The 21,206-nt window shown below is 40.5% G+C and overlaps 1 protein-coding gene across 2 annotated transcripts; it reads left to right on the top strand.

The window, feature by feature from the left end:
- The first annotated feature begins 1,877 nt into the window (after positions 1 to 1,877).
- Positions 1,878 to 9,739, top strand: smpx (small muscle protein X-linked). 2 transcript variants are annotated; one of them, XM_072584896.1, is made up of 4 exons: positions 1,878 to 2,102; positions 3,386 to 3,447; positions 3,597 to 3,683; positions 9,221 to 9,739. In XM_072584896.1, exons 2-4 carry the CDS (start codon positions 3,412 to 3,414, stop codon positions 9,347 to 9,349), a joined length of 252 nt encoding a protein of 83 aa, XP_072440997.1. In that variant the 5' UTR covers positions 1,878 to 2,102; positions 3,386 to 3,411; the 3' UTR covers positions 9,350 to 9,739. The 2 variants fall into 2 exon arrangements, with proteins under 2 accessions (XP_072440997.1, XP_072440996.1); XM_072584895.1 differs by lacking the exon at positions 1,878 to 2,102 and adding an exon at positions 2,418 to 2,918.
- Positions 9,740 to 21,206: the final 11,467 nt, after the last annotated feature.

The raw sequence follows: 21,206 nt of genomic DNA, 5'->3' as shown, positions 1-21,206 counted from the left end.
ACCATTGGTTCATGATCTGCAGTATGAGGATGACTGTGCAGTTAACACCACTCTCCACCAGACCTGAAAGCTACCTTCAACCTCTTCACGTGTGCATAGGAGAGACTTGGCCTGTTCCTGAAGCTTGCCAAAACACAACTTGTAGATCAACCCTGGTCAAGCAAATGATTCCCCTACCCCAACCATACAATTTGGAGATATATGGAATATGTTCCCATATCTTGGCTGCTACTTGTCTCAAAAATCCAATACTGATGAGGAGGTCTGACACTAAATCAGCTCTGCCAGCTCAACTTTCTACAAAATGAGTATTTCACAACAAAGACCACAGATCAACAGGAGTCCCAGTGTACAACCAGCTGCTGTCACCACATTCCTATATAGCTGTGAGACCTGCACTGTGTAGTACATAAGACTGATTTACAGATTCCAAAAATGATGCCTCCATTGCATTCTCCTAAGTTAACAGGAGGTCCATCAAACAAAAGATCGTGTACATCTTGAAAGCAGCTCTGTAAGACAGGTGAAAACAACAGAACAACCCTGGCAGAAACAAACAATCCCGATTAGAAATCATCCTTGAATTAAAAAACGACAGAAGGCCACCAAACGACCCAAATCGATATTCTACATTCTTGGATCACTTGGACTTAGAAGCATTCTGGCATTTAGATGTTAATTTCAATTTGAGTTTTACCCCAAAATATATACTTCTTCCAAAGTGATAGTTGCATCTGTTTTAAGGATTAGTTTACGGTGTGGTTTGTCTATATAAAGATCTTTTAATGCCATGCTATGAAAACTGTAACTTGTATTTATATGTTACCTTTACCACGATAAACATTCCAAAACACTTTGCAGTAGCATTATCACATGAAATCTGATATCGAGCCAAAGAAGGCAATACATTTGGAATTAAAAGCTTCTTTGATAAGTTAAGGTTTAAAGAGGAAAGAGAGTTGGAGACTTTGTGATGTTTAAGGAGAAAGTTCCAAGTTTGGCGCTGAGGCTGCTGAAAATCACAAGTAACAAGGTAAAAGATACAGAGACCGGGACTGAGGGGACACAGAGAACTTATAACGCAAGAGGACGTTACAGAGTTGAAATGGTAGGAGGCCACACGGAAACTTGAACAAAGTTAAGATTTTTAAATTTGAAGAATTGCCAGACCAGGAGTTTATGTGGTTAGTGAGCCCAGGAATCGGTCAGAACAATAAACTAGCGAGATGAGCATATCCCCGGGAAGGTGTGCAGCAACAAGACGGGCATATTGTGTGCCCTATGGAGAAACAGCTGATCTCAAGATTCTCTACTGATACTATGGAATAGCTGATAGCTTTGTGTAGTGGATGTGGCAAAGGAAAATAGTTTACGATAGGTACACGGCACTAAGTATGTGCGGTTCATTTAACATTGGCAGCTGGTCAAAATAATGGTGTGTTGCAATAGTTGCTGATGGTTGTCCGAAACATGCAAGTCGTTCCACAATGCACCCTGTATTTGTTATTGACTAGATCTCCAATCTTCACCAACCCTTAATCCTCATTCACTTTATTCACCACCTGTCAACTCCGACTGAAAATGCAGATGTATATGTATAATGAAACATCAGGAATCCTGTCTTCGGTTTGGGTAACTGTGATTGCTCAAAACACTCTTAGTCAGGTGTGAAACAAAAAAGGAAAACTTTCTAGAATAACTCATTTTGAATAAGAGAGGTTTGATGGTACCACTGTGGCGTCCCTGGTTCAACGGAGTTTGACCCATACACATTTGACCCTTCCACTCAAAGGGCAAATACAGTACTAACATGGAAAAAACAGCCTCTGCCTACCAGGCGCTATTTTTAGTTGGAACAACTGTCAGCCACGTCAGGAATCCTTTCACAATCTGCCTCCAAACTAAACTGATGCACAACCCTAGCGATCTTCTTCGGTCGACTTTCTGTCTAGCTTCCCCCACCCCCCCAAAAAAATCTTAGACATTTCAACCCTCAACGACCCCACTCCCGGCAGAAAGTAACATCCCGCCGGCTGGTTGGAGTTTAATAAACAGCAAAGAGTGAGCCAGCAACTGCCCCAAAGGTGTTCTCCGGGTTCCAGGTAAGGCTGGGGAAAGTTTCTCCTGGGGTTGTCTGATGGAGTGGCCGAGAGTCGCGGGAGCTGGTCAGAGAAACCAACCTGATCATTCCGTGGTTTTGTTGGGAGAGAGACAGAGACAGGAAAGGGGGGAGGGAGCTTGATACCAGCCCAAGGAGAAAGTGACCTGAAATGGGACGGTAGGCCCTTTCTGATTGGGGAGCTGTTTTTGGAAAGGTGACCCTTCCTGCCTCGCGGCCTTGTGTGTGCTAGTTGGACCGGTTTAACCTCTCGGAGTTGGATAGTAGCCTCTCCTCATGGTGACAGAGCCACAGAGGCCAGCTCCAGTCCTATGACTGTGACGCGCCTAGCCGAAGAAAACGACATTGACCTTTCAGTTCCACTGTCCCTCTTTTGGAGCTGCCAGGCGATCGTAACTTTGAGGCCGTGACTCATCCCCATGCTATCCACTCTCGCCTCCAGTACTTATTCTTAGGAGATGATTCTCCTGCCTGTTAATACCGCAAGCGGGAACCAGTCTGGTCCCTCCGCTCCGCTTTAGACAGCACACATTGAACTCCTTTTTTTAAAGAGTTAACGCTGGATAAACTCTACGGAGTGAGGGAGAGACAGAGTTAACGTTTCGAGTCCAGTGTGACTTCTTCAGGGCGAGAAGTTTAGTGAACGTTCTTCAAGTGAAACTTATTTGGAATTGTTGGTTTCTCTATTTCGTGCCGTGTTTTCAATAAATGCAGAGAGTTAAAAATCACCCAACACCAGCTTCTAGTCCAACAGGTTTATTTGGAAGTACAAGCTTTCGGAGCACTGCTCCTTCATCAGGTAGTCCCACACCATGGCTTCAATAACTGCTATAACATCCCTAAGTTCTGTCTGAGATTTGAGTAACTGTCACAGAATTTTGATCCCTCTTGGTTAGTCATTTCTACTTTGACATTTCTGGCATATCTGTAGAATCAACGCGCGGATTCAACTCCACTGAAAGTGTGCCGTGGATTCTGGTTTTAACGAAGGGAAGGTATTCTTTCAAATGTTCTCAGACAGCGCTGAGAATATCATTTCAGTATCCATTAAAGATTCACTCAGACCTGAGCGAACAGAGGCTCGAGTGTTTCTGCTCCATGTCCCTGTGTGGGGTATCCAGGCAACATTGAAATGGACACTGAAAGATTATCTTTGGCGGGGCCAGTGTTCCAGCGAGAGAGACAGAGAGAGAGAGTTCTAGCTCTCCACGGTGACAGCTCCCACGTTCTGGATGTTTGGATTTAACTGTCTTTTCTCGTTTCCAGTGGGAAATCCAGCTTCCCTCTACGCAATGTCCAAGCGAAGCTCCAATGTCAAATCTATCCAGGTGAGAGGAAAACACCTCAGAAGTTGCCTGTGCATCTACCGCCGGATATTGTGAGTGCGAGAAGTGACTCCACTGACTGTCACTAGCCTGTCTTGGGCCGACGGTCTCCAGCGACGCTAACACTTGGTTTTATTTGATCCATTTTTCAGGCCAACATCAATATCCCCATGGGCGCCTTCCTGCCCGGCGCTGGACATCCCAGCAAAAGAAAAGAGTGTACCTCACAACCTGATGAGGTGAGTGAGCAACTAGATAGATGTAAGTCAAGGTACAGCCCGGCCAGACCACACCGCTGCTCTCTCACTAGAGACAGTGAGGACGGGTAATGGGCTAGGCCTCAGGCCGATGGGGAGGTTGAGAGGAGTGTCTATTCCTCTGCTGGGACGGGAATTGAACCCATCCTCCTTCGCAAAAAAAACAGCCGTCCAGCCAACTGAGCTGACTGACCCTGGCCCCTCCCCAAAACACACACATTAGTCATAAAAGGAAGAAACACATCAGAATCCAAACCTTAACCTTCTCCCTTTACAGATGCTGTCAGGTTGAGTTTCTCGAGCACTTTCTGCTTTTATTTCAGATTTCCTGTTGCATTTTGGTGCCAATGAAGGAGCAGTTTGTGTTCATTTAGCACCTTTCAATGACTTAAGGATGTTCCAAAGTGTTTAACATCTAAGTAAGTATTTGTTTTTGCAGTGTTATAGGTAACTCCACAACCAATTTGTAAGCACCAGCGTCCCACAAACAGCAAAGTGATAGTGATCAAGTGATCTGTTTTCATCAATGTTGGTAAAGAGACCGTTATTACTGGCTGTGAGCGATTGCACCCCCTTTTATTTGAAATGTAATGATTTGAAACATCTTTTGTGTTTTTGGTTGTGTGTCAGCCCTACATTCCTGACCATTTTTCACCTGGGTGTGAAGGGGAATGGACAGATTGGAGGACTTCCTCCTGGGTCTGTGCCTGGGCCTAGCCAGGATGGCCTTAAACAGGTCCAGGTGGCTGGCTGCGGAGGGTGTCTCCCAACTGTCTGACACTCTTCCACTGTTACCTTCATGCCCAAGTATTGTTGGAGAGAGGGTACATGGTACCCATCAATGTTCTTGATGCCGTTAGAGACAAGTGGGCACTGTGGGAGCATACAATGCTTTATTTCCCCCTCCAATTCCATTTGATGGCTTGTATTGCCCATGACAGGCATTGCATGTAAATATCTAATTGGCTGCAATGCTGATTTACTGGTAGTGCTCAGTGTTTAAAAAGAAAACAACAAACAAAAAAAAAATGAATCATAGTGACTTTGGGAGAGGAAAAGTCACTCAGTTGAGTGTGATAGCAGTTCTGGTTATAAAACAAAACATTATTGCTGGGCAGATCTGTTCTTGGCTTCCTCCAGTGGAGAGCTTTAACACCCAACTGGGAACAGACAGGGCCTCACTTTAATATCTCACCTCAATGACAGCATATCTGACAGTGCAGCACTCCCTCAGTATTGCTGTGAAATGTCAGCCTATACTGTATGCTCAACATCTCAACTCACAGCCTTCTAACTCAAAGACTATGAGTGAGTCATACTGACAACTAAATACTAGTTATGGAACTATATCAACAACTGGAAAGCAGTGAAAGATTGGGAGTTGAATGTGGTGTGTTTTGGAATCAGACACAACTGCTCATACAGTGCCAAGAAAAGATTATTAAGGCAGATTTTACATCATTCTATTATTAACCAGTGTTAAAAAAAACAGAACCATGCCCCTGTCTCCACAGTGGGATTGTGTGGAGTTAACTTTTTAATTAATAATTGTAATGTTGCATCTTCACGAGGCACTTTGATAAATACTGTCTTGTGTAATTTTGAATAAGATCACGCTACACTTCACAGAATTAAGCAGCATGTCAGGACAAAGTAATTATGCATCAGTGCAGATTTGCATCTAAAGAGCATCATCCATAGACTCACATTTAACAACCAATAGAATATTTTTAAAGTGTAATCACTACTGTAGCACTGGAAACATGGCATTGCTCACAGTAATGTTTCTACAAACATAAATCAAATCACCTATTTTAACAGCAATAACTTCTACCAGTATAAGATCCTTAATGTAATAAAATCAAATTGCTATTTAACTTCACAGGAGCATGAAAAAATATAACTTGACACTGAGTCACATGAAGAGATACTAGAACTGACTGTCAAAACTCATGGTAAAGATATAGGTTTTAAGGAGAGTTTCTTGGAGGAAGGAAATGCAAAACTTTAGAGAGCGAATTGCAGAGTTTAAGTCCTTGATGGTATATTGCCACCAATGATACAACAATTAAAATGTGGGATATTCAGGGAGCCAGGTTTCACTGGGAGAATAGATACCTAGAGGAGAATACAAAGCAGGAGAGTACAGAGATGGAAGCATTGATGGTTGAGGAACAACTTCTTGAGGAGAAGTTTAAAACTGAGATGATGTTTAACTAGTAGACAATGATAGATGAACAGGACTTGGTGCAAATTAGGCTATAGGCAGCAGCACATAGGATGACTTTAATTTAGCAGAACAGAATATGGGAAATCAATCAGTGGAGCATTAGAATGGTCAAACTGTAGACCTAACAAAGGTAAAAATAAGGGTTGAAACATTAGGGGAGCTGAGCTGGGAATTGTGTGGAGCAGTGTTACAGAGATGGAAATGGGTGGTCAATGAAGGCATGGATATATATTTGGAAGCTCATCTTAGGGTTAAATATGAAACCAAGGTTGTGAACAGTTTGGCTGAGCTTCAGACAGTTGCCAAGGAGATGTTTGGAAGTGTGACTAGAGATTGAAGTTTACTGGGCAAAAGTGAGGACTGCAGATGCTGGAAATCAGAGTTTAGATTAGAGTGGAGTTGGAAAAGCACAGCAGGTCAGGCAGCATCCAAGGAGCAGGAAAATAGAAGTTTACTGCACAGACCAAAAACAGTTGGTATAAATTTATGGCCATCTTGTACTAGATGTTTGAAAGACAATCAGATAATTTAGAGACAGCGAAGGGGTCAAGAGAGCTAATAATGCGGTAGAGCTGGGTGTCAGTAGGGGACATGCTTGATATTGTGTTTTTAGATGATGGATCAATAAATATTCCTTAGGAGGCACTGACATATTGGTATGGCCATTGGAAGAAAAGCCAAAATAGGTCATTCTCTGGCTATGAATAAAGAGATTTAAACCAGGAAAGCAGAGTCCCATTCAAATTAACAATAGTGAGAAGATGTTGAAGGACATTAATGTGTTCAAAAGCTGCAGGCAGCATAATGAAGAATAATATAACTTCAGCACAGCCACATTCAACATGAAAATTTCTTCATTTTTATATCGTGAAAGGGGATAAAATGTTTGGAGGGATCCGGTTATGTAGTTTTGGGAAACAAGTGTGGGGATTTAGAAAGCAACCACTTGTTTCAAGGGCTTTGAAGAGGTAAGGGACGTCAAAGATGGTGCTGACATTTGCAAGCATATGGGGGTCAAGGGATTTTTTTTTTGGAAGCAGGTTGATGATAGCAGATTGGAAGGAGATGGAGACAATACCTGAATTGAGAGAATTATGAACAATACCTAAAATGGCAGCCAGGAAGAGACAATTGCTTGATCATCAGGTGAGTGAAAACAAGGTCGAGAGAAGAGAAGGTGGGTGTTATGGACAAGACCTGATATAGATTAGATTACTTACAGTGTGGAAACAGGCCCTTCGGCCCAACAAGTCCACTCCGACCCGCAACCCACCCAGACCCATTCCCCTATATTTACCCCTTCATCTAACACTACAGGCAATTTAGCATGGCCAATTCACCTAACCTGCACATTTTTGGACTGTGGGAGGAAACCGGAGCACCCGGAGGAAACCCACGCAGACACGGGGAGAATGTGCAAACTCCACACAGAGAGTTGCCTGAGGCGGGAATTGAACCCGGGTCTCTGGCGCTGTGAAGCAGCAGTGCTAACCACTGTGCTACCATGCCGATATGAGAGGTGATAGAAGAGAACCTAGAGAAGAGGGCAAGTTCAGGCCAGAGAAGAGACTTCAAGAAAATTGAGCTCAATAAGTTAGTGAGGAGAAAGGACGTGGCATGAACAGTTGATTGGATGATCTTAATTTCAATGGCCAAGAAGTTTTTGAATCTGCACTTGTTCCAGTTGAGAGAAAAGGGAACTGGGAGAGAATGTTTAAGGACACATATATGGCTGGAGGCAAAGCAACCAAGCGTTCTCTTTATATTCCAAAATGATCCTGGAATAGAGAATAGTTTTAGCAGGTGAGAGTACAATCCAATGATGCTTTATATGATCCAGCTAGATCCAGGGCTGGAAAGTTAAAACAGATTCATTAGATGGAAACTGCCAGAACATTGAGGAAAATTCTCCATGTCTCCTTTGAAACAATGCAATGAGACAGTAGGAGAGAAGAAGGCTCAGAGACTTAAATCTAAAAGAGCAGGGTAGAGGAGAAAAGGGCAGTACTGACAGGGAATTCTTTGGTTAGAGGAACATGCAGCCTTTCAGCAGCTTTTATCATGGCTCCTTGGTGGTTTGCTTCCCCTCCTAGAACCAGCTCAAGGATGTCACAGAATGTTCTTCTGGAGGATGTTGTGGTCTTACAAAATTGTAAGGTAGGGAGTTAGATAGAGAATTAGCAAGTAATAATCTCAGATTACTCCCTGTGCTATTATAAAACGTACTATTGTAAAGAGTACAGACAAACCTGGAGGTGTATGTGCACAAGTCATTCAAGGTGGCAGGACAGGTAGAGAGACCCGATAATAAAGCATAAACTATTTGAGCCTTTATTAACAGGGACATAGAGAACAAGAGCAGAGTGATTACAATGAATTTATATCAGAAATTGGTTAGACTTCAGAAGGGGTGTTGTGCATAGCTATTGGTGCCACACTATAGGAAGGATATGAATGCATTGGAGACAATGCAGAGAGATTTAGAAGATTTGTTGTGAGGATGAGATACTTCAGTTATGAAGATAGTCGGAAAAGTTGGGATTGCTTTGCTTAGAGAAGAGACGACAAAGAGGAGATTTGATAATGGCTTTCAAAATAATAGTGGGTCTGGGCAGAGGGGAGAGGTAAAAACCTGTTTCCACTTTAAATGGATCAAAATCAGACAACACAGTTTTAAAGTGTTTTACACAAGAAGGAAAAATGAAGTGAAAGAAAACTGTTTTTAGATAGTGACTATTTCAGGTATGGAATGCACTGCTCAGAAATGTGGTGAAAACAAATTCAATGGAAGCAGTGAGATGGCTGTTGCATAATTAGCTAAGTGAAAACAAAGTGCAAAAATGCAGTAGAATGGGATAAAATTAAAATGCACAGAGAGCCAGTACAGACATGATGGGCTGAGTAACTTTTGTCTGCACTGTAATGATTCTTTGATTCTGTGATCTCACCTCATATGAAAAATGCACATCGGAAAATTGAGAACTATCACCACTGAGGACTGAGATTCAGCTGAGGTTTTGTGCTCAGTGTGTGTGTGTCTCTGGAGAGGCAGATTTGCTCTGACTCAGAGGCAAGAGTGCTACCACAGAACACAGGTTTACACTGTTCCAGTGAAAAGACTTGATTGGATTCACAACCTTCTGACCCAGTGATGAGAATGCTATCACTGTCAAAGTAGGACTCTGAGTACAATTCGCAGATTGACACTTAGACCAAGAAAGAGCAAGGTGTGAACTAAGGCAATTTTGTATACTTTTATATGGTTTAGTAATGATTTCATCTGATATAGGGGACATGCATTAAATCAGAGGATAAAAAAGAACTGCCTGGAGCAGTGAAGTTACCAGGACCAGCCGTCAACCTCAAGCAGCTTCAGAATGCCAAGAGTGAGCTGAAATTTGTCCCCAAATTTGAGTAAAAGTGAGTTGGGTTCAGATTCAGAAATGTCTATATCACTGACTTTCATTTTGAGCCACCTCTACTCCTGCACAATAGCAATGGGCATCTCCTATGGCCCAACAATTTATACAGGTTTACCGGCATTGTTAGAATAAATGAACCAATTGTATAATGGTTGTATAATGAACCTTTGCTACTGATACTTCTGTTACTGTAAAATCAATATTTGCCTGCCAATTGTACTGTTTTCTGAAAAATGTAAGTATAAAATATTGTATTATAAAGCAACTGAAATGTATTAAACCATAAATCTTCTAAATTCAAAGCTTCACTGTTGGATAAATCATGTATTATTAGAACGCATGGTGTTAAGTAAGTGAATGTTTTAATTAAAGATGTTGAAAAATTACATTGTCTCGCCTAATGTAATTCCAAGAACACATTGTCAGCTGTACACTGATTCTTGGTGCACTATTGGTTTCACTGTTGCAAATCTGCTGAATAATGCCACAGCAAAGATCAATGCTTGCACTCAAAGGTCGACTCCTAGTTACATTTCCGCTTGTTTGTTGTTCAACGTGATGTGTGTAGACACAGTTCACATTACAAGACAGCCTGGCCCTTCAGACTGAACCATTCATCATCACCAATGTGCTAGTTGATGACTGTAACATTTAAGGGCATGAAGTGTTCCACTGACTGCAAAATAAACATCCAGACTATTAGTATAAAGTTACCAAACTACATGAGAGACCATAGGGCTAATTTTAATTCAGCTTGCAAAGCAAATGGGTGGGCAGTGGCAGCGTTAGAATAATGAGATGGTACTATCCTGTTCCACTGCACCTATTTATTGTGGCCTTCGCTGGACAGTCTTAGCAAATCATGGGATCCTGATGCAAACTTGAGGGACAACTAGACAGGTCATGCACATTCCCAGAATTGTGCCAGTTTAAAAGACTGTGGCTGAATAGACAGTAAGTGAGAAAATTTTGTGGAAGTTGGAGAAACTGGGTTGGGTGTATGCTGAGTGGCTGTTCTGCTAATTCTGAGATTGAACTTTAACCTCAGCACATAATAAACATAGCCAATATTTCATGGCATTTTGTTGATTATTCACTAATTTTTATATAGCACAAGCCATAGTGTCACTTTCATAATGGGAGAGGGCAATACTTTCAAAAGGCATTGTAATGTGATGGGTATTGTAATTTTCAGGAAACAGGTCTAGATGGAATAGTATCCTTCCTTTATGCTTTACTGTTGCACCCCGTCAATTAATATGCAAAATACATGAAAATCATAGCTTAAGCTAACATTTCATGTAGCACTTATAACAGAAAATCAAACAAACGCAGCAACGAGAAGTTTGTCTGCCAGCACAAAGGGTTGAAAGTTTGGGTGTATTAAATAATTTGAATTCATGTTTATTTGATGAGAGCAAGCTAGGGAAGAACAAAGTCATCTTTAAAACATCTTGAAATAGAAAAAGTTTCTTATGGGCTACTTTCCAGAATGCTGATAAGAAACTGAAGAATTTTCTTGTCCTCTCTGAAACAGCATCTGTTTGATGGTCAGCTTTTCTCAGTAAGAGAAGGTACGTATAAGTAATTTTTTATGTTTGGGGACATCTACCCCTTAGATGTAAACAGAAAACATTTCAAACTTTATTGCAGTTGAAATAAAGATAAAAAAAATTTTTGCTTTCATACATGCCTTTTGCAACCTCCTAACAGCTCAAAGAGCTTTACAATCACTGAACGATTTTTGAAGTGATATAATGTAGGGAATCATTTCAGACAATCCAGTACCATGATTCCGATATGATTTGCCAGATCCATATAGACTGTTATAACTCTTTAAATGCTTCTATGCTTTCACACACAAAATATCACAAACACATCTGAAGATATTAAACTTGAATTATTAACCCTGTTTTGCAATCCACAGATGCTACCAAACTTGCCTTCCTTGCTCAGACCTTTGAGCATAGCAGTTGGGACGTCATGTTAAGATTGTACAAAATATTGGTGAGGTCACTTTTGGAGTACTGTGTACAGTTCTGATCACCCTGCTACAGGAAGGATATCATTAAACTGGAGTGGGTTCAGAAAAGATTTACCAGGATGTTGCCAGGAATAGAGGGCTTGAGTTACGAAAATAGGGTGGATAGGCTGGGAAATTGTTCACTGGCATATAGGAGAGATCTTATAGAGGTTTACAAAATCATGAGGGACATAGATAAGGTGAAGATAAGGGGAGAGGAGTTTAAACCTAGGGGGTATATTTTTATGGTGAGACGAGAAAGTTTTAAAAAGAATTTGAGGGGCAACCTTTTTACACAGAGTGTGGTTCACGTGTGGAATGAACTGCAGAGGAAGCAGTGAATGATGGTACAGTTATAACATTTAAGACACGTTTGGATAAATAGATGAATAGGAGACCTTTGGGGGTACATGGGCCAAACACAGTCAGGTGGGATGAGTTTAATTTGGGAACATTGTCAGCATGAACTTCTGCAAGGCGTTCAACAAGATTTCGCATGGTACATTGGTAGGAAGGTTAGATGACACGGAATCCAGGGAGAGCTTGCCATTTGGATACAAAATTGGCTTGAAGATAGGAAAGAGAGGATGGTGCTTTTTGGACTGGAAGCCTGTGACCAGTGATGCGTCACAAAGTTCAGTGCTAAGTCCACTGATTTTTGTTATTTATATAAATGATTTGAATGTGGATATAGGAGGTACAGTTAGTACGTATGCAGATGATACCAACATTGGTGGTGTTGTGGACAGTGAAGAAGGTTTTCTCAGAGTACAACAGGAACATGATCAGATGGGCTAATGGACTGTTTAATGGCAGATGGAGTTTAATTTTGGTAATTATGAATTGCTGCATTTTGGAAAGACAAATCAGGGCAGGACTTATACACTTAAAGGTAGGACCCAAAGGAGTTTTGCCAAGCAAATAGACATTGGGGTGTGGGTTCATAGCTCCTAGAAGGTAGAATCACAAGAAAACAGGGTAGTGAAGAAGGCGTTTGGTACACATGCCTTTATTGGTCAGTGCATTGAGTAGAGAGGTTGGGAGTCATATTGCAACTGCACAGAGCATTGGTTAGGCAACTTTTAGAGTACTGCATTCAGTTCTGGTCTCCCTGCTATAGGAAAGATTGTTGTTAAACATGAAAGGGTGCAGAAAAGATTTAAAATGATGTTGCTTGGATTGGAAGGCTTGAATAAGCTGGGGTTATTTCCCCTGGAGCTGAGGGCTGACTTTATACAGGTTCATAAAATCATGAAGGGTATGGATAGGGTGAATACCAAGGTCTTTTTCCCAGGGTAGGGGAGTCCAAAACAAGAGGACACAGGTTTAAGGTGCTATGAAGATGTGGGTGGACTATACCTTTTAAGAGAATTAAAAGCTAGCAATGACAGCACCAAGTATTTTCAATAAGACACAATGCAACATGTGCTCCAGCTACTGGAGTAGCTGATTGTCTGGAAATGACAAAAAAACAGATTTGAATTTAGGCCAATCAGTTTAGATTATACACGAAAAATACCAAATTCCAATCAAGTCTGAATTGAGTATATTGACAATCTTAAAAGCCAATGACACAATCTGATGCTTTGGGGTATAAGACCAGGGGAAACTTGAACAGCTGGGAGGAGAACTGCCAAGCCCCAGTATGTAAAAGACTGCCTGAAAAAAACCCTCTTAAATGTACCTTTTCTGATCAGTAACCTGTGAAACAGAATTCCTAAGGAGAAGAAAAGAAGATACAGGAAGATCTGAATAGAAGAACCAAAACCTGCCTGGTTTAGAGATAAAAAGTTTTGTTTTGTAAATCTTAATTGGGAGTTTTATTGGACTAGTATTATAGAAGGGAAAGTAACAGATAGGTTAGATTAATGATTTGTAATTATTTGTTAGTTAATTATTCTCTGTTATACTTTAAAAAATAAAGTTGTTAATTTTTGTTTTAAATAGTTCTTGACCACTCAAATTTTTACAGATTACTGCATGGGATAAATCTTTTCTGTGTTGCTGGTTTTAAGTTAAGCAGGAGGGTTTGGGGCTTGAGTCCGTGATTTGAACTGGTTTAGACAGATTTGAATAGATTTGGGGGTACGAAAAATCCCAGCAGATTTCAACACTTGCAGGTTAGTGTCCTAGATCTTTAAATAAATGTAGGTGAGACAATTTGTTTTATTTCAGTGACTTGTGGTTGATTAAATTAACAGTGAGAGAAATGGCTCTTAAAATTGCTAAAGAGATTCTGGGATTTGAAGATGATTCTCAAATTTGCCAAAACACTTTAGAAGGAAAGAAAAAGGCCATACTTTTAGAATTTGCAATCTTTTAAAAACAGAATTGGATGTAAAATAGGAGGGAATCAGAGAGAGTTTGGGTTTAACCAAAGACAAAAGTAAAGCTGAAATTGTAAGGGAGTTACTCAAACACTTAGGTATATTAGAGATACAGACAAGTGCAGCAGAGGTAGAAAAACTTAAATTACAATTGAGGAAAATGGAGTTAGAAGATAAACAAAGGGAGAGAGAAAGAGAGAGAAAAGAAAGAGAAAGAGAGATGAGAGGAAGAGAGAAAGAGAAAGAGAGGGATGACAGAGACAGAGGAAACAGAGAGACAGAAAAGGTTCTTACCTGAGCAAAGAGAGACAGAGAGAATAAAGGGAGAGACAAAAAGAGAGAATTTGAATTTGAGAAGTTGCGACTTAGCAAAGTCAACAGAATTGAAAATGTGTTGCCAGAAAAACGCAGCAGGTCAGGCAATATCCAAAGGGCTCATGCCCGAAACGTCGATTCTCCTGCTCCTTGGATGCTGCTTGACCTGCTACACTTTTCCAGCAACACATTTTCAGCTCTGATCTCCAGCATCTGCAGTCCTCACTTTCTCCTAAAGGCAACAGAATGGAGATTAAAAGAGAAGGTAGTGATACATATATAAATGTGTCAAACCTCGGCCACGTTTTGATAAGAAAGATGTTGAAGCCTTCTGTATCTCATTTGAAAAATTGGCTAGGCAGATGGGGTGGTCCGAGGATTTATGGGTAATGCTAGTTCAGACTAAACTGGTAGGCAGAGTTAGTGAGGGGTCAAGAGATTATGAAGAGGTTAAACAGGCTATTTTAAGTGCTTATGAATTGGTACCAGAAGCATATAGACAGCAGTTCAGAAACACAAAGAAGGCACCAGGTCAGACTTATGTTGAATTCGAAAGAATTAAACATCATCATTTTGATTGATGGGTGTGTGCTTTGAAAATAGGTCGGACATTTGAGGCTCTAAGAGAGATTATTCTGCTGGAGGAGTTTAAAAACTCACTTCCAGAGATGGTAAGAATTCATGTGGAGGAACAGAAAGCTCAGGAAGTGAGAAGGGCCGCAGAATTAGCAGCTGACTACATGTTGGTGTATAAGACAAGCTTCCAGCCAGAATTTCATCCTGTGAGGGATAGAGAAGGGGAGATCCTACACTACTAAACCAAGAGTAGAGAGCTCTGGTAAGAATTTACCACAGGATAAAAAAGAAGCCCAAGAGGGTGGAAAGGAGGTAAAAGGCCTCCACTGTGGTAAAGTGGGACACATAAAGACACAGTGCTGGTTGTTAAAGAAAGGCATTGTGGGAAAAAAATGTGGTAAAAGAAGCTAAGCCAGTGGCATTAGTGAAGGTAGTAAAGGAGATCCCAATAAGAGCCAAGCAGCTGCCAGAAGTGGACACCTAGGCATCAGCTGGGTATGGAGATAGTACCTGATCTCTACAAAGAATTCATCTCTGTGGGTAAAGTTTACTCAGAAAGAACAGGGGGAGAAGGACAAGAAGTTATAATTTTGAGAGATACAGAATCTAACCAGTTGCTAATAGTAAGAGATGAGTGAATGGACACTCTTTCTGATCTGTTACCTGAGAGTGTAGTAATTTGTGGGATAAATGAACAGAAATCTAGTGAACCCCTATGTAAGATCAGGTTGGAGTGCCAACTTAAGACCAGGGAAGATACAGTGGGATTGATTGACAGAGTGTCAGTTCCAGGAATTCAGTGTATTTTTGGGAATGATTTGGCACGATCCAAGGTGGGAGTGACACCCCTTGTTGTGGAGAAGCCCAAGGAAAACCTAGAAATTGAGGAGTTAAAACAGAAATATCCTGGTATTTTCCCAGACTGTGTGGTAACCAGATCCCACTATCCTAAGTCACAGCATGAAGCAAAAAGTAAAGAGAAAAATGAAGGAGTTGAGGTTCAGTTAGTGAATACCCTGTTTGACGTAATGGTGCAGGAAAAACCTGAACAGGCAGAGGGTCAGACAGAAGTGTATAGCCCTGAAAAGCTAACAGACTTGCAACAGCAAGACAAGACAATAAATATGTAGATGCGTACTCTGAAAAGGAAGCAGAGAATATTCTGGAGGGTTATTGGAATTGGGTAATGAGTTTCAAATGTAGAGACAGAAAAGAAGTCATATTTTCATGGTTTATTTTTTCTGGAATAGCTGGTTTCCTGGAAACAACAAAGAACAGATTTGAATTAGGCTAATCAGTGTAAATTATACCCCCAAAATACCAGTATACCAATAGGAGTATACTTAAGAGGGAAATCAGGAGGGCAAAAAGGGGACATGAGATAGCAAATAGAATTAAGGATAATCCAAAGGGTTTTACAAGTACATTAAGGGCAAAGGGTAACTATGGAGAGAATAGGGCCCTGGATTAGTGGTGCTGGAAGAGCACAGCAGTTCAGGTAGCATCCAAGTAGCTTCGAAATCGACGTTTTGGGCAAAAGCCCTGAAACGTCGATTTCGAAGCTACTTGGATGCTGCCTGAACTGCTGTGCTCTTCCAGCACCACTAATCCAGAATCTGGTTTCCAGCATCTGCACTCATTGTTTTTACCAAGAGAATAGGGCCCTCAAAGAGCAGCAAGGCGGCCTTTGTGTGGAGCCGCAGAAAATGGGAGCGATACTAAATGAGTATTTTGCATCAGTATTTACTGTGAAAAAGGATATGGAAGATATAGACTGTAGGGTGACACCTTGAAAAATGTCCATATTACAGGGGAGGAAATGCTGGATGTCTTGAAATGGATAAAAGTGGATAAATTCCCAGGATCTGATTAGGTGTACCCTAGAACTCTGTGGGAAGCTAGAGAAGTGATTGCTGGGCCTCTTGCTGAGATATTTGTATCATCGATAGTCACAGGTGAGGTGCCAGAAGACTGGAGGTTGACAAACGTGGTGCCACTGTTTAAGAAGAGTGGTAAGGACAAGCCAGGGAACTATAGACCGGTGAGCCTGACGTCGGTGGTGGGCAAGTTGTTGGAGGGAATCCTGAGGGACAGGATGTACATGTATTTGGAAAGGCAAGGACTGATTAGGGATAGTCAACATGGCTTTGTGCGTGGGAAATCATGTCTCACAAACTTGATTTGAGTTTTTGAAGAAGTAATAAAGAGGATTGATGAGGGCAAAGCAGTAGATATGATCTATATAGACTTCAGTAAGGTGTTCGACAAGGTTCCCTATGGGAGACTGGTTATCAAGGTTAGATCTCATGGAATACAGGGAGAAATAGCCATTTGGATACAGAACTGGACTGAAGGTAGAAAACAGAGGGTGGTGGTGGAGGGTTGTTTTTCAGACTGGAGGCCTGTGACCAGTGGGGTGCCACAAGGATCGGTGCTGGGTTCTCTACTTTTTGTCATTTACATAAATGATTTGGATGTGAGCATAAGAGGTACAGTTAGTAAGTTTGCAGACGACACCAAAATTGGAGGTATAGTGGACAGCAAAGAGGGTTACCTCAGATTACAACAGGATCTAGACCAGATGTGCCAATGGGCTGAGAAGTGGCAGATGGAGTTTAATTCAGATAAATGTGAGGTGTTGCATTTTGGGAAAACAAATCTTAGCAGGACTTATGCACTTAATGGTAAGGTCTTAGGGAGTGTTGCTGAACAAAGAGACCTTGGAGTACAGGTTCATAGCTCCATGAAAGTGGAGTCGCAGGTAGATAGGATAGTGAAGAAGGCGTTTGGTATGCTTTCCTTTATTGGTCAGAGTATTGAATATAGGAGTTGGGAGGTCATGTCGCAGCTGTACAGGACATTGGTTAGGCCACTGTTGGAATATTGCGTGCAATTCTGGTTTCCTTCCTATTGGAATGATGTTGTGAAACTTGAAAGGGTTCAGAAAAGATTTACAAGGATGTTGCCAGGGTTAGAGGATTTGAGCTATAGGGAGAGGCTGAACGGACTGGGGCTGTTTTCCCTGGAGCATCAGAGGCTGAGGGGGTGACCTTATAGCGGTTTACAAAATCATGAGGGGCATGGATAGGATAAATAGACAAAGTCTTTTCCCTGGGATCGGGGAGTTCAGAACTAGAGGGCATAGGTTTAAGGTGAGAGGGGAAAGATATAAAAGAGACCTGAGGGGCAACATTTTCACACAGAGGGTGGTACGTGTATGGAATGAGCTGCCAGAGGAAGTGGTGGAGGCTAGTACAATTGCAACATTTAAGAGGCATTTGGATGGGTATATGAACAGGAAGGGTTTGGAGGGATATGGGCCAGGTGCTAGCAGGTGGAACTAGATTGGGTTGGCATGGACGAGTTGGACCAAAGGGTCTGTTTCTGTGCTGTACACCTCTATGAGTCTAAGTAAACCATGGATATTAGGGAAGTGGTAATTAGCAAACTGTTGGAGTTGTAGCTGACAATTCTCCAGGTGCTGACAAACTTCATTCTCGTGTCTTAAAAGAAATAGCTAGTGAGACAGTTGATGCATGAGTTTTAATATTCCAAATTCATTGATTTGTGGAACATTCCATGAAATTGAAAAATAGAGAATGTATTTCCCTTATTCAAAAAGGAATTGAGAGAAAAAGCGAGAACCTACAGGCCAGTTAGTTTAACATCTGTCATGGGGAAAATGTTAGAAGCTATTATTAAAGGCTTTAAGAAAATTCAAGGTTCATGGTGGTTTTCTGAAAGGGAAAACATGCTTAACTAAATTATTAGAATTATTTGACTGGTTAACATGTGCTATGGATAAAGGGGAACTAGTGGCTGTATTGAACTTAGATTTGAGTCCAAACTAGAGGGCATAGGTTTAGGGTGAGAGGGAAAAGATTTTAAAAAGACCTAAGGGACAACTTTTTCATGTAGAGGTTGGCGCATATATGTAAATGGCTGCCAGAGAAAGTGGAGGAGGCTGGTACAATTGTAAAATGTAAAAGGCATCTGAATGGGGTTATATGAATAGGAAGCATTTTGAGGGATGTGAGCCAACTGCTGGCAAATGGGAGGACTAGATTTAGTTGGGATATCTGGTCGGCATGGACGAGTTGGACTGAAGGGTCTGTTTCCGTACGATACATCTCTAGGACTCTAGGACCACATTCCAATCAAGTTTGAATTGAATATGTTGACAATCCTAAAAGCCCATGACACAATCTGATGCTCTAGGGTATAGACAGGGAAAAAATTGAACAGTTGGGAGGAGAACACCAAGCCCCAGCATGTAAAAGGCTGCCTGAAAAATAGCTCTCTTAAAAGTACTTTATCGATCAGTAACCTCTGAACTAGAATCCCTATGAAGGAGAAAAGAAGACACAGGAAGATCCAAATTGAAGAACCGAAAGCTGCCTGGTTTTGAGATAAGAAGTTTTGTTTTGTAAATCTTAATTGGGAGTTTTATCGGACAAGTATTGTAGAAGGGAAGTTAACAGATAGGTTAGAGTAAAGAATTGTAAATAATTTTTAGTTAATTATTCTCTGTTATACTTTAAGAAATACATTTGTTAATTTTTACTTTAAATAGTTCTTGGCCACTCGAATTTTTACAGATTCTGCATGGGATAAATCTTTTCTGTGTTGCAGGTTTTAAATTAAGCAGGAGGTTTTCCCCATGTTGTAACAAAGATGAGAGGGGAAAGATTTAAAATGGACCTAATGGGCAACTTCTTCATACAGAGGGTGGTGCGTATATGGAATGAGCTGCCAGAGGTGGTGGTGGAGGCTGGGACAATTACAACATTTAAAAGGCATCTGGATGGATATGTGAATGGGAAGGGTATAGAGGGATATGGGCCAAATGTTGGCAAATGAGACTAGATTAATTTAGGATATTTGGTTGCCATGAATGAGTTGGACCGAAGGATCTGTTTCTATGCTGAATGACTCTATGATCGGTTGAATTTTTCTCGTTTCTGTTTTTATATCACAAATACATCACTCTCCTAATGCTAATGACTGCTGAAAAAAAATTTAAACCCAAGCATGTATACTAGATAGATTGAGGGAATAAAATGTCAAAAATATTTTGACATGCTTTCTTCACTCCCTTTCTGGGCTGAGACTCCATCTTAGATGTAGATCAATGGCTGATGATCACCCTCTGCTAACTTGCCTGTATTCAGATGTGAATTATGACAATGGATAGCAGCAGTCTCTTGGGTATGGAGGAGGGATGAATGGAGACATCATGTATAATTCAGATCTTTTTGTCACTCAATGTCCACATAAGTGTCATTAGATAACAATTAAACAAGAAATTCTGCGCAGACTTTCACTGAACCATGGCATTTACCCTGGTCTACAGAAGTCCATGATTTGTTAAGTAAACTCACTGGGGTCAGTGTGGTATAAGTTTGTTTGGATGAAATTGCAAAATGAGTAAACCTAGCACACTTTATACTCCATTTAGTTTCCATTGCCACTTAAGTGAATTGGGGGTACAAAGTGGGCTGCTGATTTGCAATCACTTGTATTGAATTACTGCCCAATTCATGACCTTGTAAAATTTGGGAAAATTTAAATTAGCAGCGGACATCAACTTTCATTTCATTGGTAAATAGTTGTCAACTTTATGTATATTCACTTAAAATCTCTTGACATAATTTCTGTGAATAACCAAATTTAAAAAAACCTCTTATATACCTTAAATATAAAATATTTGGAAAAATGCATCACTTGAAATTGAAACATTTTAAATATTATTATACACAGCTAATCACATTAACTCTACAAATTTAAGAAATTTACATAATCTTCTGCTTCGCATGAATACAATGCATGGGCTTATATTAACAGACCGAAAGTTGTACATTAATAAATTGAAACAGAATTATCATCATTAATTGCAATGAGCAATTCACTGAAATCTAAAATATTGCTAATATAGGAAATTTTAAATGCAGTGAATAATTTTATGAGATAAAGTAGACACTATACTGAGGAAATGTAATGAATAGCTTCATTAATAAATGAAGTTGATGAATTAATCACGACAATTAATGAGTGCATAATTAGATGTGCTTGAAATTTTGTTATGATAGCCAGTTGCAGATTTGTTTAACTTTAAAAGATATTTTTTGCAGTTTGCAATAAATTTCTCTGAGCTTTCACTGTTTTAAGCCTCTTTAGAGGAACCCATGAACCCTGTGAGGAGCACAATTGAAGTCTATGGAATAATGGTGTGCAGGTAGCTGTAGTTTTTTGACGTGCAGAGAAATATAGTTACAATCACTTGAATGTATACACGCTTACACATGCAGATATAACACAGTGGCTGGATATATTAATTTAAACATACACAGATATCAGGGAAAATAACGTGCTGATGGGTATGATATTGTATGCTTGAATATGGGCAGGGTGTACAACTCAGCACCAATTGAAGAATCAAACATTGATCCTTTTATGTCTATGTGGATCAATACTATACGATTTACCACCAAAAGAGTTCAAAATCATGATTAACATCATAGAGCCGGATCAAAAGCCAAGTTCAAGATTTTAGACCAATATCTGATACTGTATACCACTGACTCGTTTCTGTTTTGGAACGGGGGCTGAAAT

This window comes from Chiloscyllium punctatum, chromosome 15 (assembly GCF_047496795.1).
Source record: "Chiloscyllium punctatum isolate Juve2018m chromosome 15, sChiPun1.3, whole genome shotgun sequence".
NCBI lineage: Eukaryota > Metazoa > Chordata > Chondrichthyes > Orectolobiformes > Hemiscylliidae > Chiloscyllium > Chiloscyllium punctatum.
This window is presented reverse-complemented; position numbering and strand designations above follow the sequence as displayed.

What these genes read in the sequence shown, in the direction of transcription:
- smpx (XM_072584895.1), top strand. Translation starts at nt 2,828, where the DNA reads ATGCAGAGAGTTAAAAATCACCCAACACCAGCTTCTAGTCCAACAGGT. An exon ending in GAGCACTGCTCCTTCATCAG is followed by an intron (nt 2,919 to 3,385) that starts GTAGTCCCACAC and finishes TCTCGTTTCCAG; the next exon opens with TGGGAAATCCAGCTTCCCTC. An exon ending in GTACCTCACAACCTGATGAG is followed by an intron (nt 3,684 to 9,220) that starts GTGAGTGAGCAA and finishes CATCTGATATAG; the next exon opens with GGGACATGCATTAAATCAGA.